The sequence below is a fragment of the Lissotriton vulgaris genome, chromosome 11, assembly GCF_964263255.1.
Source record: "Lissotriton vulgaris chromosome 11, aLisVul1.2, whole genome shotgun sequence".
In the NCBI taxonomy this organism is placed as follows: Eukaryota; Metazoa; Chordata; class Amphibia; order Caudata; family Salamandridae; genus Lissotriton; species Lissotriton vulgaris.
The window spans coordinates 782,578,142-782,598,345 of NC_141699.1; the positions used below are offsets into that span (position 1 = coordinate 782,578,142).

At 46.6% G+C, this 20,204-nt stretch overlaps 1 protein-coding gene across 2 annotated transcripts in view; it reads right to left on the reverse strand.

The window, feature by feature from the left end:
• Positions 1 to 20,204, reverse strand: part of STAG1 (STAG1 cohesin complex component) — a 1,379,617-nt gene that overhangs the window by 571,703 nt on the left and 787,710 nt on the right. For both annotated transcript variants that reach the window (XM_086943907.1, XM_086943908.1), the window contains exon 13: positions 9,088 to 9,195. In XM_086943907.1, coding sequence (XP_086800033.1) covers positions 9,088 to 9,195 — 108 coding nt within the window. The remainder of the gene's footprint in view (positions 1 to 9,087; positions 9,196 to 20,204) is intronic.

Consider the following 20,204-nt stretch of genomic DNA (forward strand, 5'->3'; position numbering starts at 1 on the left):
TAAGGACCTTTCACTGAGGGCTTCATTGAAGTGAAGAAATTCAGTCCGTGCCTGGCCAGGCTGAAGGACTTCAGTAAGGAGATTAGTTTTTACCTCCATATAGAGGATGTGGAGGTCAAGAACATCAGCAACTCTCCTGTCACAAATTATGTGCTTTCTTCAGTTGCTGGTTCAGGAGGGGGGACCAACCTAGGAACAGGTGAGATATTAAACCCTTGGGGTCCTGTACCAGTTATCCTCAGAGTGTGGGGCAAACCCTTCCCCATCACCCCCACTGTTGTCTCTGGTCGAGTCTCAGCCAAAAACTTAGTAAAGTGTCTGTTTGGTGATGGTATAGTGTCCGAGTCAAGGATATGGAGTCTAGACAAATTTGGCTCCGATTCTGATACCACCATGGGTTTTGTATTCCCTTTCAGTGGCAGCGAAGTCAAACGGACTGGCGCAGATTTTGGTACTGGACCCAAAGTTGGCACTAACACTGCTGTGGAACAAAAAGGATCCATGGGGGTTGAAGGCTCACTAGAGTGAGCTAGAATTGTGGCTAAGATGCACAGTTCGACCTATCTAAAGGCTTTGGTCTGCTGTAAAATCACAGATGGACCTGTAAACTCAAAGTGCATTGGGACTTAGGCAGGAATCGGCTCCTCAATGGAATGGAAGTGAGACCTGAAGGCACGTTGACAACCTTGCGTCTTTATAGGTAACAAGAGCGGGAGGGGGCCAGAATCCCACTTGGACCTCTTAAAGGTCGTTTTGGACATTAATAAGACTTTAAACACAAACATCTGCTGTGGGAATCTCAGAGCGGTCCACATTCTTGATTTCAAGCAGGACCTGTGTGGAGTCTTGCTGTGTTTTGCCAAGCGTGGCTCCACGTTTTCAGATGGCTTCCAGATTCATCTGGCACAGTCATCTTAGGTCCTGGAGTCCTGAGCCAAACCTAGAAGCGCAACTCGTGGGGGCCTGCCAAAGACAACTGTTTGTCAGAGGATGCAACGATTTCCCTTGCATACTGGAAGAATTTAAGAGAGAATTTAACCCCTTTGGTGCGGACGGCCGGGTGCCGCCCGACGAAACCCGTGCTCATGTGCGTCAGACAACTCCCAGCCGTCCGACGCACATTGCACTGGAAATCCCTCTGATGCAGGCACCAGAGGGATTCCCTTTCACCCCAACAGCCTCAGGAGCAGGGAGATGGGCTTCCCCAGGTCCCAAGGCTGTCTCTTTGGTTTCTCTGCAAAGACTATGAGCGTGCATGTCGCACTGACATCATTGCAGATAAATCAGAACTGAAATGAGCTGATAGGATCATATCAGTTTCACTTTCTATGTGCTCAGGGGGCTATCACAGCCCCCCAGGCACGTAGAAAGGCAGGAGAGGTATTATTGGGAAGGGGAGAATCTCCCTGTGATAAAGAGGCCGCAGGATTTACAGACGGGTCACCCGGGGGCGGACATTCCGGTATCTGGAGTCAGCCTAATGCACCCTGGGACCTGGAGACAAAAGCGTGTTCGAGCCAATTACCCTTCCCGTATGCTCTTTCCGCACAGCGAGAGCAGAGGACGGTACCGGAAGAGGGAGGAGTTGAACCAGGAAGCGGTTGTCATCAGCCAATGAAAGTCGGAGGAGACAGGAAGGAGTCGGCGTGGACCAGCAACGAGGAAGGAGACATGAAGCCGGAAAACGGAGGAGAAAGGAACAACCTGGACGAAGACAACGTAGGAAGACAGAACAACGCGAAGGCTGCCGGAGTCAATGAAGAAGAAGACTAACCTGACGAACGGTGGTCCCGAGGAGTGGTGGAACCCACCGGAGGAGGCCGGAGAGCGGCCGTAACTCTGGAGAGTTGCGGCAGAGTCGGTGAGTCCTACCGTCTCCCCAATACCGAAAGGGTACCAAGATGGTTCTTGTCATTACAGCCATATAGGTTTCACACCAAACATCGGAAAGGCAGCAAACAAGGAAACGTAGATTACTTATCTAGATTTCCATATATTCAAGATAACACTCCAAACCCTAGTAGAAAGACAGCAAGGGAAAGAGGATGTGATAAAGAGGCCGCAGGACTTACCGACGGGTCACCCGGGAGCGGACATTCCGGTATCTGGAATCAGCCTAATGCACCCTGGGACCTGGAGGCAGAAGCGTGTTCGCGCCAATTACCCTTCACGTATGCTGTTTCCCCACATCGAGATCCGAGGACGGTACCGGAAGAGGGAGGAGTTGAACCAGGAAGCAGTTGTCAACAGCCAATGAAAGTCGGAGTAGACATGGAGTCGTCGTGGACCAGCAACGAGGAAGGAGACGTGAAGACGGAGAACGGAGGAGAAAGGAACAACCTGGACGAAGACGACGAGGGAAGACAGAACAACGTGAGGGCTGCCAGAGTCCAGGAGGAAGAAGACGAACCAGGCGAACAGTGGTACGAGGAGTGGTGGAACCCACCAGAGGAGGCCGGAGAGCGGCGGCAACTCTGGAGAGTTGCGGCAGAGTCGGTGAGTCCTACCGTCTCCGGGGACACGGGAGGGGAGAGAGGGTGGCGGGAGGAAGGTTGGGATAAGGGGTGTGTCTAAAGGGTTTTTTTTGTTGTGGTTCGCTAAGGAGCTTTTGGACAGGAATGTATTGAATCATTTTGGGGACACTAATTTGTTGTTTGGTAAAACGGGCACTTGTATCCCAGCCTTTTGACCACCCCTTTGGGTCCAACTCTCGGACGGCATTTATACCTGCTGCATATCGACATTGCAGTCCGTGGTTCATTTCAGACTTCCTTTCCCACAAAGTCTTTTGAATTCTTTTTCTTCCCCCCTTTTTGGGTGTACCAGGGCATGAGCTCCTTTACCCTCACTCCTTCAATCCCAGGTGTGGTGACTGATGTTGTGACAAACCCCCTTTTCATAGAACAAATTTCTGACGGCTCTATTTTATCTTCTCTCCGACGAGCCTCCGGGGAGATTCAATCGAGAAGCCCGAAGAGTAGCCCGAACCATCGGCCCAGGACAGCATAACCAGCTCCCCACCAAGTACATACGGAGGAATACAACAGGAGATGCAGGCAACCACCAGTGATAGTTTCCTTGATAATTTACTTGTTGGCAATAAACACTCTTTTAGAAAATATATTCAGCCTTCTCGCCTGTTTATCAAACCCTGTCTCCCACACTCCCCTTTCCAATGCTACCTCTCACTAGTGGATCCCTCCTTGGGGATCACCCCAGGAGGGATCCACCCACTGGACACCAGGGAGGGGGGGAGCACCCCCTTGGCAAGGGCCTTTGCTCCCCCCAAAATAATTTAGGGGAAATCAATCTGCCTACCCTGGGGAAAATAAAGCACACTACATGCCAGGGATTCATTTTTATATTGTACTTAACAGACTTAATGGTGGGGCATCCCAATGCCCCCCAACACAATATTTTACAGACTTTCTGCCCCACCACCCCATTTGGGGAGGTCAGAGAGCCCATTTGTGCCAGGGATTCTTTTTTTAAAATTTTATTTAGGGGTGGTGGCACGCTAATGCCCCCACAACATTCCACAGTCTTTCTGACCCCCGAACATAAACGCCCCCCCCCGGCGGGGGCAGAAATCACACTAGGGACCATTGATTTGTTTGGGGGGTATATAGGAGTGGAGGCAGCTGAAAATGGGCATTCCAATGCCCCCTCACCCCAAACCCCAGCCTTTCTGCCTCCCCGGGACGCAGATGGAGGGGCTGAAAGCCCACAAGACACCGTTTTTTTTTTTAATACGTAGGGGTGGGGCTGCAGAAACTAGGCATGCTCCCTCTGCCAAACAGGCTTTCTGCCCCCCACATCCCCCCCGAAGGCAGATCGGGGTAGTAGCCCCTTATATGCCCCCTACTGGGGGGGCAGGGGGGCCAAAGAAGCATCAGCCTAAAAACATATAAACATACTACCCTTATGAACCCTGCTTTGGGGCCCCCTCAATCTTTACATGTTTTTGGCGCGTCCAGGTCATAGGCACTTCGCCCAGCCACACAATAAGTTATCATTTTTTATCAGGAGACTGAGGAAAAAGCAGAGTGGTAGGAAATTTGTGCCGTGTGGTGATCCCACAACTTTCCCATAAAGATATTAGAGGAAAATGTGAAATGTGGCTGTTTAGCTAAATTTGAGGTTTGCAGCGGATTATTGGAAGGAAAATGTTGAGGGATCAACCCAAGCCACACCTCCCTGTACTCCCACAGGTGTCTAGTTTTCAGCAATGTCTGGGTTTTTTAGGTTCCCCTAGATGTCTGAATACCCGGGACCAAAAACACGTGCCCATCGATCACATAACGACTTGGTTTTTCAAGGGGGTCACCTGCATTTTTGGTCCCGGGCTCGGCAGCCGTCTAGGGAAACCTACCAAACCTGGACATTTCTGGAAACTAGACACTGGTGAGTCCAGGGAGGTTTGGATTACTTGGATGTCCCAACTTTTTCCTACCCAGAATCCCCTGCGAACCTCGAATTTAGCTGGAAAAAAATTATCTAATTTTTCACATATTTCTGTGTGGGAAAGTCGTGGGATCACAAGGCTGACAAAGTTCCTACCACCAAACGTTCCCACCCCCCAGGTCTCCCAATAAAAAAGGGTACCTAGCAGCAAAAGGGTACAGGGAGAAAATCATCAAGAAAAAAATGTCTTCATGAAACAAAGAAAGGAAGCGGAGCTTTGAATCCGCCCCAGAAAGTGCAGAATGGACTGATATCAGCGCAACTGGGTGCACTTCTATGCAGCTCTACACATCCCTTCTGGAGTAGAATGAAGTCGGTGCAGAGTTGCACAGCACTATCTAACTGCATGTAGGAGCACTACCTTTCACGCTACCAGATACAGTATGGTGCCTGTGGATATTCGCAAGATAAGGAATTTGTGATTAGGAGTATCAATCACTTAAGTCTACTATCTCATCACTCAACACCCTGAAGTTACCAATGGGATTCACTTGCAATGTTTTTCCATGGTCCTATGCGAACCTCTGCAGCAGACACCCGTTCGGCCACCTGACTAGGTCCTAAAAACTTTCCATTACCTGCGAATCTGCTAGGGAACCATTGTGTCCATAGTCATCGTTAACTAGGTGGAGCCCCTTGGAATCCAACACATTGATGAGAGCATCAAAATTCACAATATGCAACTATATAGAAATGCCTCCACTTTCAACATTGTTTCCCAAAGCGCCTACTTCATTTCATTCAGGTCAGAAACTTCTAGTAATCTTTAGCCATCTGCTGGATATGTAGCTTAGCATTTTGAGTTTCCCAGTAAGCCTTATTGCCAGCTTTTAATGTGCATCTCTTTAAATTATCACAATCTTGAGTACACGGGCTTTGGTGTTGATAAGCAGATATTTCTCCAAAAACATCTACAGATCATGCAATGCCTGCTGCTACACCCACAATGTGTACCTGGGACTAGGTACCCACTACCCAGTTAAGGATATGCGCTTGCAACTCTTGCAAACAACCTGGATAGTCCTCAACAGGGCTAAAGATCTAGAGAGGGCTTTACGACCTGAAGAAACACGCAATCATCATCTATACTTCCAGGGGTTCAAAGTAGCTGCACTGAATCTATGACTCTAGTTAACCTGCCAAAAAGTCAGGAAGGAAATCAAGATCAACCTTTTAACAGATTCTTCCTACACTCACTCATTCAACTTTATACTGCATTCCAAAAAACAGAAACAGGACACTATCTGTCACTTCACGTCCAAAGCTATGTATTCTCTGTGCTTTGTAAACAACTTCACATTCCATTGCAACCAGGTCTTGGATTGTGTAAAAACATTGTACATTTATATGTAAACAATGGTTGTACTGTTATTTAAATTGTTTTACTGAGCTATAGCATCAATTTGTTTCTAACACTTCTAATTGCATCACTTCGAAATTGTGATGTATTCGAGTGAAATGAATGAAGCTTTATTAAAGTGGTATGCCTCTACATGGGTTTTAGATTACGGTCACAGCTGCAATGTCCCTGGCACCAAGTTAATAATAATAGTAATAAGTCTGCAAAGTCGCATGATTTAATCACTCATAAGCGCTTTGAATATATTTTGTAAATTCAACCATTTTCCTTCAAAAATCAGTTTATGAGAAAATATGCACATTTTAGCCTAAATTACACACTTTTCAGGTTGGGATACATATTCTAATACAACCAAGCAAAAGCTATTTTGGTAGGCTGGACTCCACAATGGATAGCTAAGGTAGCTGAAGAGCTACCAGTTGTTCACAAGCTACTCGTTGGAGAAGACAGCTCTATACGCAAAAACCCTGAACCCTACACCGCTAATACACACACAACTAGACCCCAACCCTTAACCCTATACTCATTGCTATTAACACCTTATACCTTTAAACCTCTATACCCAACCCATACCCTCAACTTCTAGATTCTGTACCTAATACCCCCTAACCATTTCACCCCATTCACCTAGTCTTTAATTCTATATATTATGGTAACAAACACTACAGGAAGTGTTCCTTTTTTAAAGGACTTATTTTAAGAACAGGGAGATACTTTTTAGAAGTATCATTTACTAAGTTTTGAGGCATTCCTCTTGCCTCGCTATTTTTATTTATTGCCCTTCACTGTATAAACGGCTGGATTGCCTTTGGCGCCTGTACCATGGCTAAATATCATAATTACCTTTAGTAAAGATTCTTGTGGTGGATATTCCATCTACCTGCAGATTCCACACCTCTGAATATCCCAGGTATCACACTGGTTCCAAAAACGTCTGATATAGCTCTCTCACACTGGTACAGGGAGCGGGCATTGGAAGTAGAGCCGTAGTGGCGATAGAGGAGCCATAAAGCACAAACATTTGCTCCCAGACATCAGTTCTCATCTGTTTTCAATTGTGCCATTCGTGGAGGTAACTAGGGAAAACATATGGGCAACATTGTGGAACAGCAATCAAAACTGATAAGAGGACTATGACCCCTCCTAAAGGACAGGGAAGTGTGTGGGGTTGGTGAGGAAACTCAGAAAGAGTACCCACCCAAAATAAAGTTGATAACTAAAGGTTTTTGATCTGATGGATACTTCTATCTGCAGATTCCTTTTGAATGGATTTCAAAGAAGCACTCACACGTTAAGGAAGGTCAGATGACAAAATCCTGAAGAACGGAGCGACCAAAATGGTCCTTGCTTTGCAACTCCAAGTCCAAAAACCTCTAACCAAGGCTACAGTGGAAGGTATTGCCTGAGTGGAATGAGCATGGATTTACTCAAGCTATTCCATTCTAAGTGTATGTCACATTTTGACACATACTACAATCCTCCAGGACAAAGTCCTTTTCTGAAATATGTTGGTTTGTTTGCGTACCCTCTGAAGAGCTGATCAGACTCAATTTTGTGCAGTCAGTTTGACAGCATGCCGGTGGCCCAGCCGATGTAAATGTTCTCCTCCTTCGATGGATGGGGATGAAAAGGTGGGCAGTGTGAAAGGCTGCGCCAAATTGAAGGGAATCATCACCTTTGGCTGGGAGAAGTTGCTTTATTTCCAAGGACAAGCCAGACCATAAAGGAAGTATATCAACTGCGGAAGAACGCTCAGGTCCTTCACCTCACAGAAGTGTCTCATCAAAGTCACAACCAGAAAAACGTTTTTCAGTGTTAACAATCGCAACATGCTAGGAGGGGCTCAAACGGACCAACAATCAGAAAGGTAAAAACAAGTTTCAAATCCCTTGGGTGTGACATAAGGAGTTGTGAGAAACCGCACAACCACCAGTGACTTGAAAAGGGAATGTTGATCTGGGAAGCATAGAAAGGCTGTGAAAGCCGCCATATACTCCTTGACTATCCCTACTGCACATCCCTAACTGCAATGCTAACTGCAAAATGTCCTATAAATGTGGCTTCAAGTGGTCCATCTGGCATTCAGTGCACCAAATTATGAATCTGGTCCACCTATCGAAGTACAAAAAGATTGTGGAGCGGCGATAAGCAGATAGGATCTAGTAAACCACCCCTGTGGCAGCTGAAACGAACTCAGGTGTCCCTACTCAAATTCCAGACAAAGATGCAGGTTTGGGAGATTGGCATGCAAAACCTGCCCTTCCAACTCGGAGAGAAGGACCACCCTGAGAGGAAGATGCAGTGGAGGACACCAGGAGAAGTGTGGGTGGTCTATAGACCACAGCCTTTTCAGCCAGTCCAATACAATGAGGATTACTTGGACACAGTCTTGGCAAATTAACTTCAGAACCAGGGAAATCAAAGGTATCTGAAAACAAGTTCCTCCAGACGTGCAGCCCACCTGAAAGTGGAGGTGTCCACCAACACAGCAACCACAGCTGTGGGCATGGTGCAAACTGATCGCTTGAGAGTCAGGTTCTCCTCTGTGAACCAACATGAAGTCTGCTGCAGTGTACCTAGAAACAACAATGAATTTCTGGAACCGTTGTCTGTAGAGGCACTACTGGAGGGCGCTTTTCTGTCAGTGTGCGTGACCAGTGGGATGTAGAAAGTTAATAGATGCCAGAGCAGTAGAACTGTCAGGAATGGTTTACAAAAAGTCAAAATCATCTCCCGAATGTTCAGGAATATCTGTGGAGGAGAAAAGACTTGGAATAATGTTGTACCCATTACTGTCCCAATGCACAGGAGACTTTGAGAAGGCTTCCAGGGGAGCATGCACAGAAAAGCCCAGATCAAACAGTAGGACTGCGGTTACCTGCAATTGATTCAACACCCTCTGTAGTAATCCAGCTTTGAGCAGCCAGTGCAATTGCAACACAAACTACTCTAGGCACAATCTGCGTAACAACTTTAAAGGTATACATTCACAAAGCTTCTGCTTCTTACTGGAGCGCTGGCAAGACATATATGCAACATGACTTATTACCATCCTATAGTTAAGATTCTAATCCAAAAGATTTTCCCTGGACAAGAAAACAGCAAAAAAGCGTGAGATATCCGAATTTAAATGGAAGAAAGGCAAGAGCAACTCCAGTGAGAAAAATGTGACCATGCTAACATATACAAGACTTTTAAACCACGGAAGTCTGTACAAATACGACCAGAAGTAGCATATTTTAATTAAAGTCATAATCACTTACTTTTTGTGAAGAAACTCCCCTGCGGCTACAGCCACAGGCCGGTGTGCAGAATATACTAAGTGGTAAACATTCTCGCAGTCTTCATTAGATAGGGCCTCTTCACTTCCACTGAAAAAGTCAGAAATCAATACCTGAACCAAAAGAACTTGCATATTTCAGTTTTTCCACCACCTCCCACTAATAAACTCCCGCAGACTAGATCTAGTAAACATTTTTAAAAGGTTTATATGCACCGGAAGTATGACTTAACTGTAGTTATTGTTGTCCTGAATTTGCATCTCACATGGTTAAATATGCTTTCTAAAATTACTCGACTGTCAAAATGAAGATACCAAATATTTTTGATTTAGCGCTTTCATTTTAGCAGTCAACTACAAACAGCGAACGATGCACACAGCAGTAGCTAATCAAATTCAGATGATAAGTCTGGAGTGTTAATATGACTATCATACATAACTCTGGAGCCTAAAAGGCTACATATTTTCAGTTTTGATAGGCATCTAAATTAAATTAAAACTCCATGTAGTCACTTATTAGAAGAATCCGGGAAGATTTTTAAGGGCCTATTTCTTACAATTACATGAAATACGTGGCTATCTAAAGACATTTATTAGTTTAGTTTACATTTAAACAATATATTGAAATTTAAAATGAAGCTTACCAAAGAAACTGATTAAACGGTTTACTTTCCTCCTTTTATCACTACAGTAAATGCAGGAGCCTCATACAAAACATTTTCCGATGTTACTTTAAGCAGGCACCTGCTCACATCATTTAGAGTGCTAGATGAAAGTGCTTGATACTATCAGTAACGTAACGAAACTTGAGGGGGGGGTGTTGGGGGGCCTGCAAGGTACGTGGAGTAACTCCCTCTGGACCCAGTCAGAAGCTCTCCGGCCAGAGTACTGTGCTGAGGGGGCCCGTGGAGCTTGAGCTCCCCCTCCCCACACCGCGGGGGCTGATATTACGCTCCTACACTATATCTATCCTCCTGACTTGGGGGCTGGCATGTTACCTTAAATGAAGCTATTCATGTTGAAGAACAATGATTATGGTTATGTGGATTACATTGTTTCTATTTTAGCTTTCCCTTCTAACTTCGCATCTTTTTGAGATGGCGGTTTGAACATGTTTTTCACTAACACAAACAATTCTCAGGTGTGCATTTAATATGGATAGACGTTGTTCTATAGTTTGCACTGTTTCAGGGACTCATACTAGAACCCAATGCCTTTGCTGTATTTTGTGCTCATAGGAGAAAACTTTTTTTTTTACCCCAGACTAAGTAAAGATGTTGTCCTGCGTCTCTTGCAAAATTAAATAAGGATGGTGTTTTAATATTTAAACAGCGTCAGTTCTGAATGCAATTAAGAGTCACTTCACACCGCAGTAATCATAGAAGTGGCTGACTGTTGTGAATGAGATGCAGCTCTGACGGCCCGGACATCCATTCTATAAAGGAATATAGCTGCGCAGCCAGATGTGTGTAACAATGCACACTCAGATGAAGTGCATTTGTTAATGCGCTGATGCAAACTTCCTGAGACACTACACCAAGGTATGGGGTTTGATCGTTCCAAATGGATCTGGCGAAAGGGTACTCCCACCATGCTCTCACTAGTATAGGGGTATTAGTAATAGATAGGAGTAATATTAGGAACAGTTGAATTATTATCTTTTTTCACCATTCTAATCATGCTTATTATAATGATGCGTCTCACCTGTCTAATAATCACAGTTCGTGTTTTAATTACATGGATTAGATCTTTTCAATTAACATTTGAAAATGTATTATTGTTTCTTCTCTATATAAAACCCTGGTCATGCAAAAGTGAAATGTGAAAGTTAGATCGGTTTCCACTAACTCCTTGGGAATAATAATAGTCATGTTTGAGGTTGCAGACAGCATCTGCAACTCGGGAGGTTTATGAGTTTAGATGCAGCAAAGTGAGCTAGTCAAACGTTTACTGATTAATAAGACAGTGTCCCTGTATTATGAGGTTTTGTTGATCCAATCCACATTCCTACTAAATTTAGAAGAACCGTGTAACACTACAATTAGGCACGTTTTGCATTTCCATCATGGAGTCTTCATTTCCGTTCATTAAAAAGATGACAATGCTGGTCATTCTTTTGCACTAAAGATGCCTGTGGAAAGGAGGAAAACAAGTGAATATTGATTAAACAACCAAGTTTGACAGACTAGCTTCTGTAATGGTTCTGGGGAAGAGCAAGTTTATCTGCTTAGCAAAGGTAAGCAGTGATTCCCAAGTGTCTGCTCTAGAAGGCCAAACATTTCAAGATCAGCAATGGTTGAGTTGCTGTTATAGAATATACTGCAGGTCTACCTGAAACCGGTGTGCTTGCCCCTTTTGATAGTTTGTGGTGATGCACAATACTTTACAAATGGAAATGGGTGGTTTTTCGGTAGAAAAACATACACAGATGATTATAGTTAACAGATGTTTGACTGAACCTTCTAAAGTCTTGTGTTCTCACTGTACTAATGACTCTTCAGTTCATGGCTTTCCTGAAACTTCTCTGCTGAAGAGGCAAGCTTAGGGAAAATACAACCAATGGTATAGTTTGTGTAGTTTAAATGGAAAGTCAAAGTATCCCTAACAAGGAAGTACAATGTTGAGTTCACACCGGGTAAACGTACTATTAAGGAAAGTAGTACATGTATCGTGCTCACCATACCAGCCAAAGTAACTCCTACTAAGAAACCAAAATAAGTTGCATATTACTAGTGGGGTGCAAGCTTGGTATCCAGAAATACCGAAGGAGTCTGTACTGTGCTATTAAGAGTTATTCCCTACAGAATGGGGGCCAACTATGCACACAGTTTATCGATATCCAACTGGGGCCAGCTTAGATTGACAGAAATGGAAATACCTAAAGAACATAAATGGATGTAAAAGTAAGAATCAATGCATGGCCAGTGACGAATAGTTTTTTTAAGCACTTCACATATGATCCTGAGGCCCGAAACGTCTAGACACTATGAGAAGAATCCAGAAGGTACAAAAAGAATTGGAATCATCTAGTGTTCTAACAACAAAAAAAGGAATGTAAAGTGATGCAGTTAACCCTATTGTAAGGATCTCAATTACTACAGTGGACAATAAACATGGATACCTTTTTCTTCAAATTGAACACAAGGACAGTGCAATAAGAGAATTAATTATTTCATAAATGACTGTATATATTGTTGCACAGTTAAGTAATAAATTGCTCAAGGAACAGAATTATTACCCATGGTTCTGATGGTTAATCCATATTCTAAGGTAATGCACTAAATGAGTAGATGTTAGCAGGTCCAAGTGGGAAATTGTGCAGCTTACAGGTAGTAAACTTTGAGGAGGCTGTCAGAGATGTTTCAGGGGAAGGCCAGACAAGCTAAAACAAGGAAATCCATCAAATGAGAAGCCAGAAAGTGACAATATGACAATAATGGTATGCAATAGGAGGGCACCAAGCCCCTATAAGTGTTCGGTAAGCCTACAATAGGTCTTTTGCAACCAGGTATCCTGCAGCATCTAGCAGGCTAAACCTACAAAATGATTGGTTCTTCAGCATCTTAATGTATGGGAGATTCAATGCTGCAAATGTTTATACCCCAGCTGAAGAACATATACCCAAGGAGAACCGGTGGTCTATAGTCAAGTAAATACAATGCACTAAAACGAATACACATTACTATATCTAGAAACAACAATTTCTATTGTCGATATACATAGTTAAACCACTACAATAAATATTTTTACATGGTGTTTATCTTCAGAATTGAAAATTTCCTAGCTATCGTAACGGGAAGTTTCAATTCTATTAAGGACTCGGAAGCGAGGATTATGCTTTATTTTTCTTTACTTTAATGACAGCAGCCATTTTAAAGTAAAAAAACAACAACTATTACCAGAATACATCAGGAATATCAGATAAAGCAATAGTGTGTCCATATCCAGAGCGTCCCCTGTTCTCTGCTCCAATCACAGGTCCCGAGGTGCTGGTAGTCCTCCTTCAGTGTCCAATCTCCCTCTTTCATTGCTGTAGGTCTGCCAACCCAGAGGTCTCATGAATCTGGTTTTCCAGAGTCTCCTGAAGCGCAAAGCGGAATATAAGCGACAATCATGGCTAAGGTTTAGCCTGCAAGGCAAACAACAGGTCAAAAGGATGTACGGTAACATTTAGTGACATCATAAACCGTTAATGATTGTACTCACTCCAGTACATGGGAGGGAACGGAAACAAAGAGACTTTGTACCTTGGGTGGGATAATCCTCGCCTCCGAGTCCTTAATAGAATTGAAACTTTCTGTTACGATAGCTAGGAAATTTTTCATTCTATGTCAGGACTGGAGGCGAGGATTGTGCTTGTTTAAACCTTGCTCACCACCAAGTGAGCCATATCAATAATAGGTTTAAAATAAAACGGCTTAAAAGGAGTCCGAAGACCAATCTGCGCATTCAGAATATCTTCCAGAGGAGCTCCCAGGGAAAATGCCTCAGAGGCCAACGCTCCTCTAGCCGAGTGTGCGCCGAAGATCCGAAGATCAATGCCAGCTTCCTGTATGACCCACCTCACCCATCGGGCAATTGTGGGGGAAGAAACTGCCTTATTAGGTTTCCTAAGTGCAATGAGCAATTGTTGCTCTCCCAGAGGATGAAATTCTTCCGACATCTCCTCATATGCCTTGAGGCAAGCCACCACGCACAGCTTCGGATAAGAGATAGATCGTGCTCCACACTTTGTCCGCCTGCAGATCGTAAAAGTGACGCCCGTGGGGGGAAAAATCCGACTGGTAATATCAAGAGCATGACATCAGAAACCCTTCTGTACGAGATAAGGCAGAGAAGCATCGCTAATTTCGCCAACAGCTCCTTCCTAGAGAGGAACCTATTCGGCTGCCACAACGGAAACAAATTTAATACCTAGTTAACATCCCAATGTTGAGAGTACCGAGGCTCAGGAGGCAGCGAGAGGCGGATGCCTCGAAGAAGGCGACAGACCAAGGGATGCTCACCCACCGGGGATCCGTTAACCATGGTGTGACCCGCCGAAATGGCAGAACGTAAATGTTGATAGTTATGTAAGCCAAGCCTTCCTCCGCCAGAGCGCCCAAAAATTTCAGAATCAAGGTCACATCTGTTGCCACGGGATTGAGACCCCGTCGCACACACCATCTCCAGGTGGAACAATAGCATTTGACTGATATCAGCCCAAACCTTTGACATGAACCTCTCAGCCGCTCCCGAAAGGCCTGGGACTGCCCAGCGTCCCCTGTAATCCTCCATGCCATGAGGGCGAGACAGCCGCGTTGGAAAGAGTAGGAGTGGGATTGGAAAACCCCAAGAAAGTTCCAGAAGAACCAGAAACCCCACTTGAGTCGTCTAAATCGGGGAGAAGAGAACCATGTTCGCCTTCTGGCGTCGCACCTGGGCATAGACTCGTGAGCATGGCAAACAGGGGGAAGGCATAGCCTTGTTCGTTCTGCCAATTCTGCAGAAATGCGTCAGTTTGTGCTGCCAGGGGATCCGGTCTCCAACTGAAAAACCTGGGCATTTGAGGATCCAGGCGAGAGGCAAAGAGGTCCACAGAAAACGGAACCCAAAGAGACTGTAGATCTGCGAAAAACCCCAGGTGCAATCTCCAAAGACTGCGGTCGTGGAGACGGCCGGACTGAAAATCCACTATCTGGTTGTCCCAACCCGGAAGGTACTCAGTCGTCACAGACACATGATGGTCCAGACAATACCTCCAAACCAAAAGTTTGCTGCCATGTCCGAGAGAGCCCTTGAGCACGTGCCCCCCCAGCTGAATGATATACCGTACTGCCGATATGTTGTCCATTTCGAGTAGAACACAAGAACAGACCAAGTCTTTGGTCCAGCATTGTATCGCAAATGACCCCGCCAATAGCTCCAGACAGTTGATGTGCAACTGCTGCTCCATAGGAGACCAATCACCGCCAGTTGTGAACTCGCCACACCGTGCGCCCCAGCCTGATCTGCTGGCGTCGGACTTGATAACGATATCTGGCGCAGAACTGAAAATCGCACGTCTATTCCAGGGCTCCATGTTGGAAAGCCACCATTGAACCTCCTCCCTGGCCTCCGTATCAAGATACTTTTTGGGAATAGGAGAGGCCTTTGCGAAGATGCCGTGCTTTGAGGCGCTGCAAGGCCCTGTAATGGAGAGGGCCTGGGAAAATGGCTTCAAGTGTGGCAGGGTATGCTCAGACGTGAGTCCCTTGCTCACTTTGCCACTGGATTCAAGCAAGCCGGGCTGAAGATGGCTGGAATGCCAGAAACCGGTCCTCGGAAGCTTGTTTCCGGTCCAGGGAAGACATGGTTAGGCAGTTCGGGCTGGACTGTTCCCATGAGGCACAGGGTCAGACTGATTACATATAGCCATATCTGAACTGGGGTGGCAGAGTGGGCTAAAGAACGGTGATGGATTAAACCCAGATCTTTTGACTGGGTGTGAGTGTTTGATTGATTCAGATGCTCCGTCCATCACCACCCCCTTTTGTACCGCTTCAATGGACGCTGACCGAAGACTTACGATGCGGGCTATCTGTCTGAGGGAAAGTTGGTGTGGGCAAGAACCCTCCTTAACTCATGGCGGATTTTCGTCATTTTCTGGGCTGGAAGGCGGAGAGAAGCGGCTACCGAGTCAATGGAAAACCACCTTCTGGGACGGAACAAGCATGGATTTTTCCTCCTTGATTACGAAGCCCAGACTTTGGAGTAAATTGCCCATTGTCTGATGCGGATGAGACAGAGCCTTGGGACATTTTGACATGAGTAAAATGTCAACCAAATAAACTAAGTCACATATCGGACGTACGCAGGCGTACGATCACCGGACGCAAAACCTTGGTGAAGCACAAAGGAGCGGAGGATAGACGGAAAGGAAGGGTGGTGAATTTGTACACCTTGTCCCGCCAAAGAAACTGCAGGAACCGCCGATGCCGAGGAAAAATTGGAATGGTCAAATACGCGTTCTTTAGGTAAAGCCGCGCCATCCAGTCGTTCGGTCTGAGAAGGTCGCGGAGAAGATGGATTCCCTCCATCTTGAAGTGTCTGTAAACCAGCCACTCGAACTCGTGCAAATTGATCACAGGTCTCTGGCCCCCGTCCGCTTTGCCCACTACAAAAAGATTGCTGATGAAGCCCCGAGCATGGTAAGTGGACTGCACAACTTCCCCCTTGAGTAAGAGACTGGACCTCCTGATTGACCAAGCAGTCACCCGCTGCTGAGAATACCAGAGGAAGCGGCGGAGCCTGCTGGAACGGCTCCCCGCGGAACTCGATATGGAAGCCCCGGACCGTTAGGAGCAACCATGCGTCGCCCGTAACAGAAGTCCGGCCTGGAAAGAATGCGCCGGACGGCTCCCCACTTTTAGTTGGGAAGAAGGGAGAGAACACACTGGAAGAGCTGGAGGCGCCGCTGACAACGTTTTTTTCCTCACCGTCCTCGTAGTGTAGAAGTTTCCGAATCTGGCTTCATCTTGATAAGCCGCTTGGTTGGAGCCTCCTCTCTGCTGGTTAGGCCAGCCGGATGAGCCGCCCCTGACTCAACCGGCCCCTCTGAAAATCCACGGATGAAAGACCTTTCAAATAGAAGTTTGCGCCCTGTTAAGAGACGTGAATGTATTCACGTAGCGCCCTAGTTCCTTCATAAAGGGCTCACCAAAGAGGCCATCCTGGGCAATGGCCCCCGCCTCCGAATACGCCAAATCCCCCAATTTAGGGTCCACCTTTATCAACAGGGATCTTCGTCGTTCCATCGACAAGGCACAGTTGGCATTTCCGAGAAATACCACCACGCTCAGGAGAGGTTTTCTGGAGATCAGGGCCCCCGATTTGGCCTCTTTCGCCATATCGTGAATTTTGGAGATGGGTCCAAGAATATTCAGGAGCTTGTCTTGGCAAGTCCGCCAAGACCGGTCGATACCCTTTTCGGGGTATTTTACGAATTTCTGTAGAAACGTTGCCATGCCCGGGTAAATTTCGGGGGTTGCCACCACCTTACCTTCCTAAGAGGGGCGCAGACAACGCCCGAAGACAATTATGCACCGATGCCTCCAGCGGCTGGCGGATGAGACTGGCGACTTACTAGGCGACCTTGTCACAGGGTGCCCAGTCAGAAGATCTAGGGTGCAAAATGACATCTGGGTCCAGCATATCGGCGCAGAGGTTCTGCTCATCCGCACTTTGGTCAGAAGTGAAAGGTGCTGGTTGAAAAGGCTTGTAGGGACAAGAAGGTCCAGCCCCTTCATCGTTCCCATGATCGGAATCATCAGGAGTGGCAGCTGCAGGAGGGAGTTTACTAGCTAGGAATACCCGCTTGAGGTGGGCGAAGGAGTCCGTATCAACCCCTGGGTCTTTGGACCGCTTAGCAGGAAGTGGTTGAGGGTCAGCATTGGCTGCGCTGGAAGGTAGAGAAGCTGGATTGGACTGGGCTGCTCTGGCCAGTTTGTCGCAGGCTAGTTCAATCTTTCGTGAGAGGCGATCTACCGATGAAGTCATAGCCTGCTCCACTGCCTTATGAATAGAAGAGTCTACAGCATCATAGAAATCTTCGTCCCACTGCAACGCTGTGAGCGAGTCTTCCTCCCACTGGTCATCCTGGTCATCCAGGTAAGCATTCTCTTCATATGACTCCATTAGGACAGAAGAAAAACATTAGGTAGGTAAGTAATGGGAAAAAACACTACGTAGGTAAGTGGGAATGACTGGTCGAGGGGAATTCCGCAATATGGGGGGCTGGGGATCAGTTGACTGATCAGTAAGCAAAGCTCGCGCTGGGGAACAATGCCCGGGACCCATCAGCCCTGGTGCTACAATGAAAGGGCAGCCTATCGGATACTGGGTCCCAGCAGGACTCAACCTGCAGGTACAGACTCACAGGAGCGTTAGCAAGGTCTAAAGGTGCGGACCACCGAGACTGGGCACAATAGATAAACCATAGCCTCACAAATTGTACAGACCTTATGAAAAAGGCATTCAGGGGGCGTGAAATGCAAAGAGCTGCCTAATGGCAGAAAACAGACCATAATCGGTGTAAGGACAGGCAGAGGATTCTTCGCTGCTGTGCGATCCGAGATTCAAACGCGCAGAATCCCAGGAAAGCACAGAGCGCGGAGAACACAGATACACGCCCTCTAGCGGTGAAAGTACACACCATGAGTCGCACTAAACACGCCGCCGCTAGGGAGAAACACTCCCGCGGCCGGAGAACGAGTCAGCCGAGTAGCGGCTGGCTCGCTCTAAATTACCTCAGAAAAACGGCACAGAAATAGACTGAAGTGAGAGCAACACACAAAACCAATATCAAGTAAACGGCACGTGTGATGGTCAACCGCCAGCGAGCGATGTATGCACAGAAAACAGAGCGCGAAGGCTCCGGCAGGGGGGAAACAAGAACAAAACTCCCAGAAACCGGCAAGTATTGCACAAGACCAGCAATAAGCAATCCAACGTCAATAGCGATTAAGCAGACAGACAGCCTAGCATTTATATAGCACAACTAACGGCAAAGAGTAATTCAACCACTGAGAGAAAATGAAAAATTAACATATCTTGGCACCAGCAGCAAAGAAAGAGAGAGATTGGACACTGAAGGAGGACTACCAGCATCTCGGGGACCTGTGATTGGAGCAGAGAACAGGGGACGCTCTGGATATGGACACTATTGTTTTTTCTGATATTCCCGATGTATCATGAATGAATGAGTACGCTCTTGTATAGCGCATGGCTACCCGGAGGCATCCCAGCGCTGCGAGACCATAGACAGAAGACACTCAGTGAAAAAAAAATTTCTTCAATCGCTTCCCGAATACAAGATGGTTCATTTCCAGCCTGATGTTATCTGGGAGTTTATTCCAGCCCTTGGCTACATGGAGGGAAAGCTGGCGGCCACCCATACGGGCTCGCTTCACCCTGGGTACCACCAGCAGATTTTGCTGATTAGATCTCAAGGATCTAGAGGCATGATGCCAGCAAAACAAGGGCTGGAGAATGGTAGGACCAACATTACTTATAGACTTGTGCGCCATACAGAATGTTTTAAACAAAATTCTTTCCTGGATCGGAAGCCAATGAAGTGACCGAAGTGCCGCCTTCGCCGAGCAGCGTCTGGGGAGAATCATAAGCAGCCGAGCTGCACAGTTTTGTACTGATTGGAGAATCTGGATAGAACCAACTGGAGCTCCCAAATAAACGGCACTTGCATAATCCAGACGCGATAAAATCAGCGACTGGACCAGCAAGCGTCTGGCCTCAAAAGGTAGAAGGGACAGAACTTTCCTGAGTACCCTAAGCAGTCCATAACAAGTCGCCGCCACCTTCTTGGCCTGAACCTGAAACCCCAAGGTGGTGTCTAGCCAGACCCCCAGGCTCTTTATTTGGGTCTTTGGGATGGGAGGGGGGCCCAGACACTGCGGCCACCATGGGTCGAGGTTAATGGGGGCTTTATACCCCAGGAGCATGATATCAGTTTTTGACCCGTTTAGCTTTAAAAAAGACGTCGTCATCCACTCCAAAACCTTGGTGAGACAGGGGGTCAAGTTGTTACTCCTCTGAGCTCCGGCGTCATCTCTTGCCAGAGAGACGACCAACTGTGTTTCATCGGCGTAGGTGATAAGCTGAATTCCCCAGGGAAGTACCACCTCAGCCAATGAACTCATATAGATGTTAAATAAGGCTGGACTGAGAGAGGAGCCCCGGGGAACGCCGTGATAAAGTTGCAGTTGGTCGGATGAAACCTCCTCCTCAAAGACGGAGAAAAATGGCTCCGCCAGAAAGGACTGGAGCCATTTAAGGGCCATTCCTGAGATCCCTGCTTGATGGAGGCGCTGAAGCAGAAGTGGGTGATTAACAGTGTCGAAGGCTGCGCTGAGGTCCAACAGGACCACCGCAGCGCAGCCACCGGCATCCACAATATTCCTAGTCGCCTCCACCACCGCCACCAGGGCAGTCTCCGTACCCTGTTTGGCTCTAAATCCTATCTGAGAGGAATGCAGGGCGCCCGAAGTCTCAACGAATGAGGAGAGGATCTGATTGATATATTTTTCGGCAATCTTACTCAGGCCCGGTTGCAACAAAATGGGT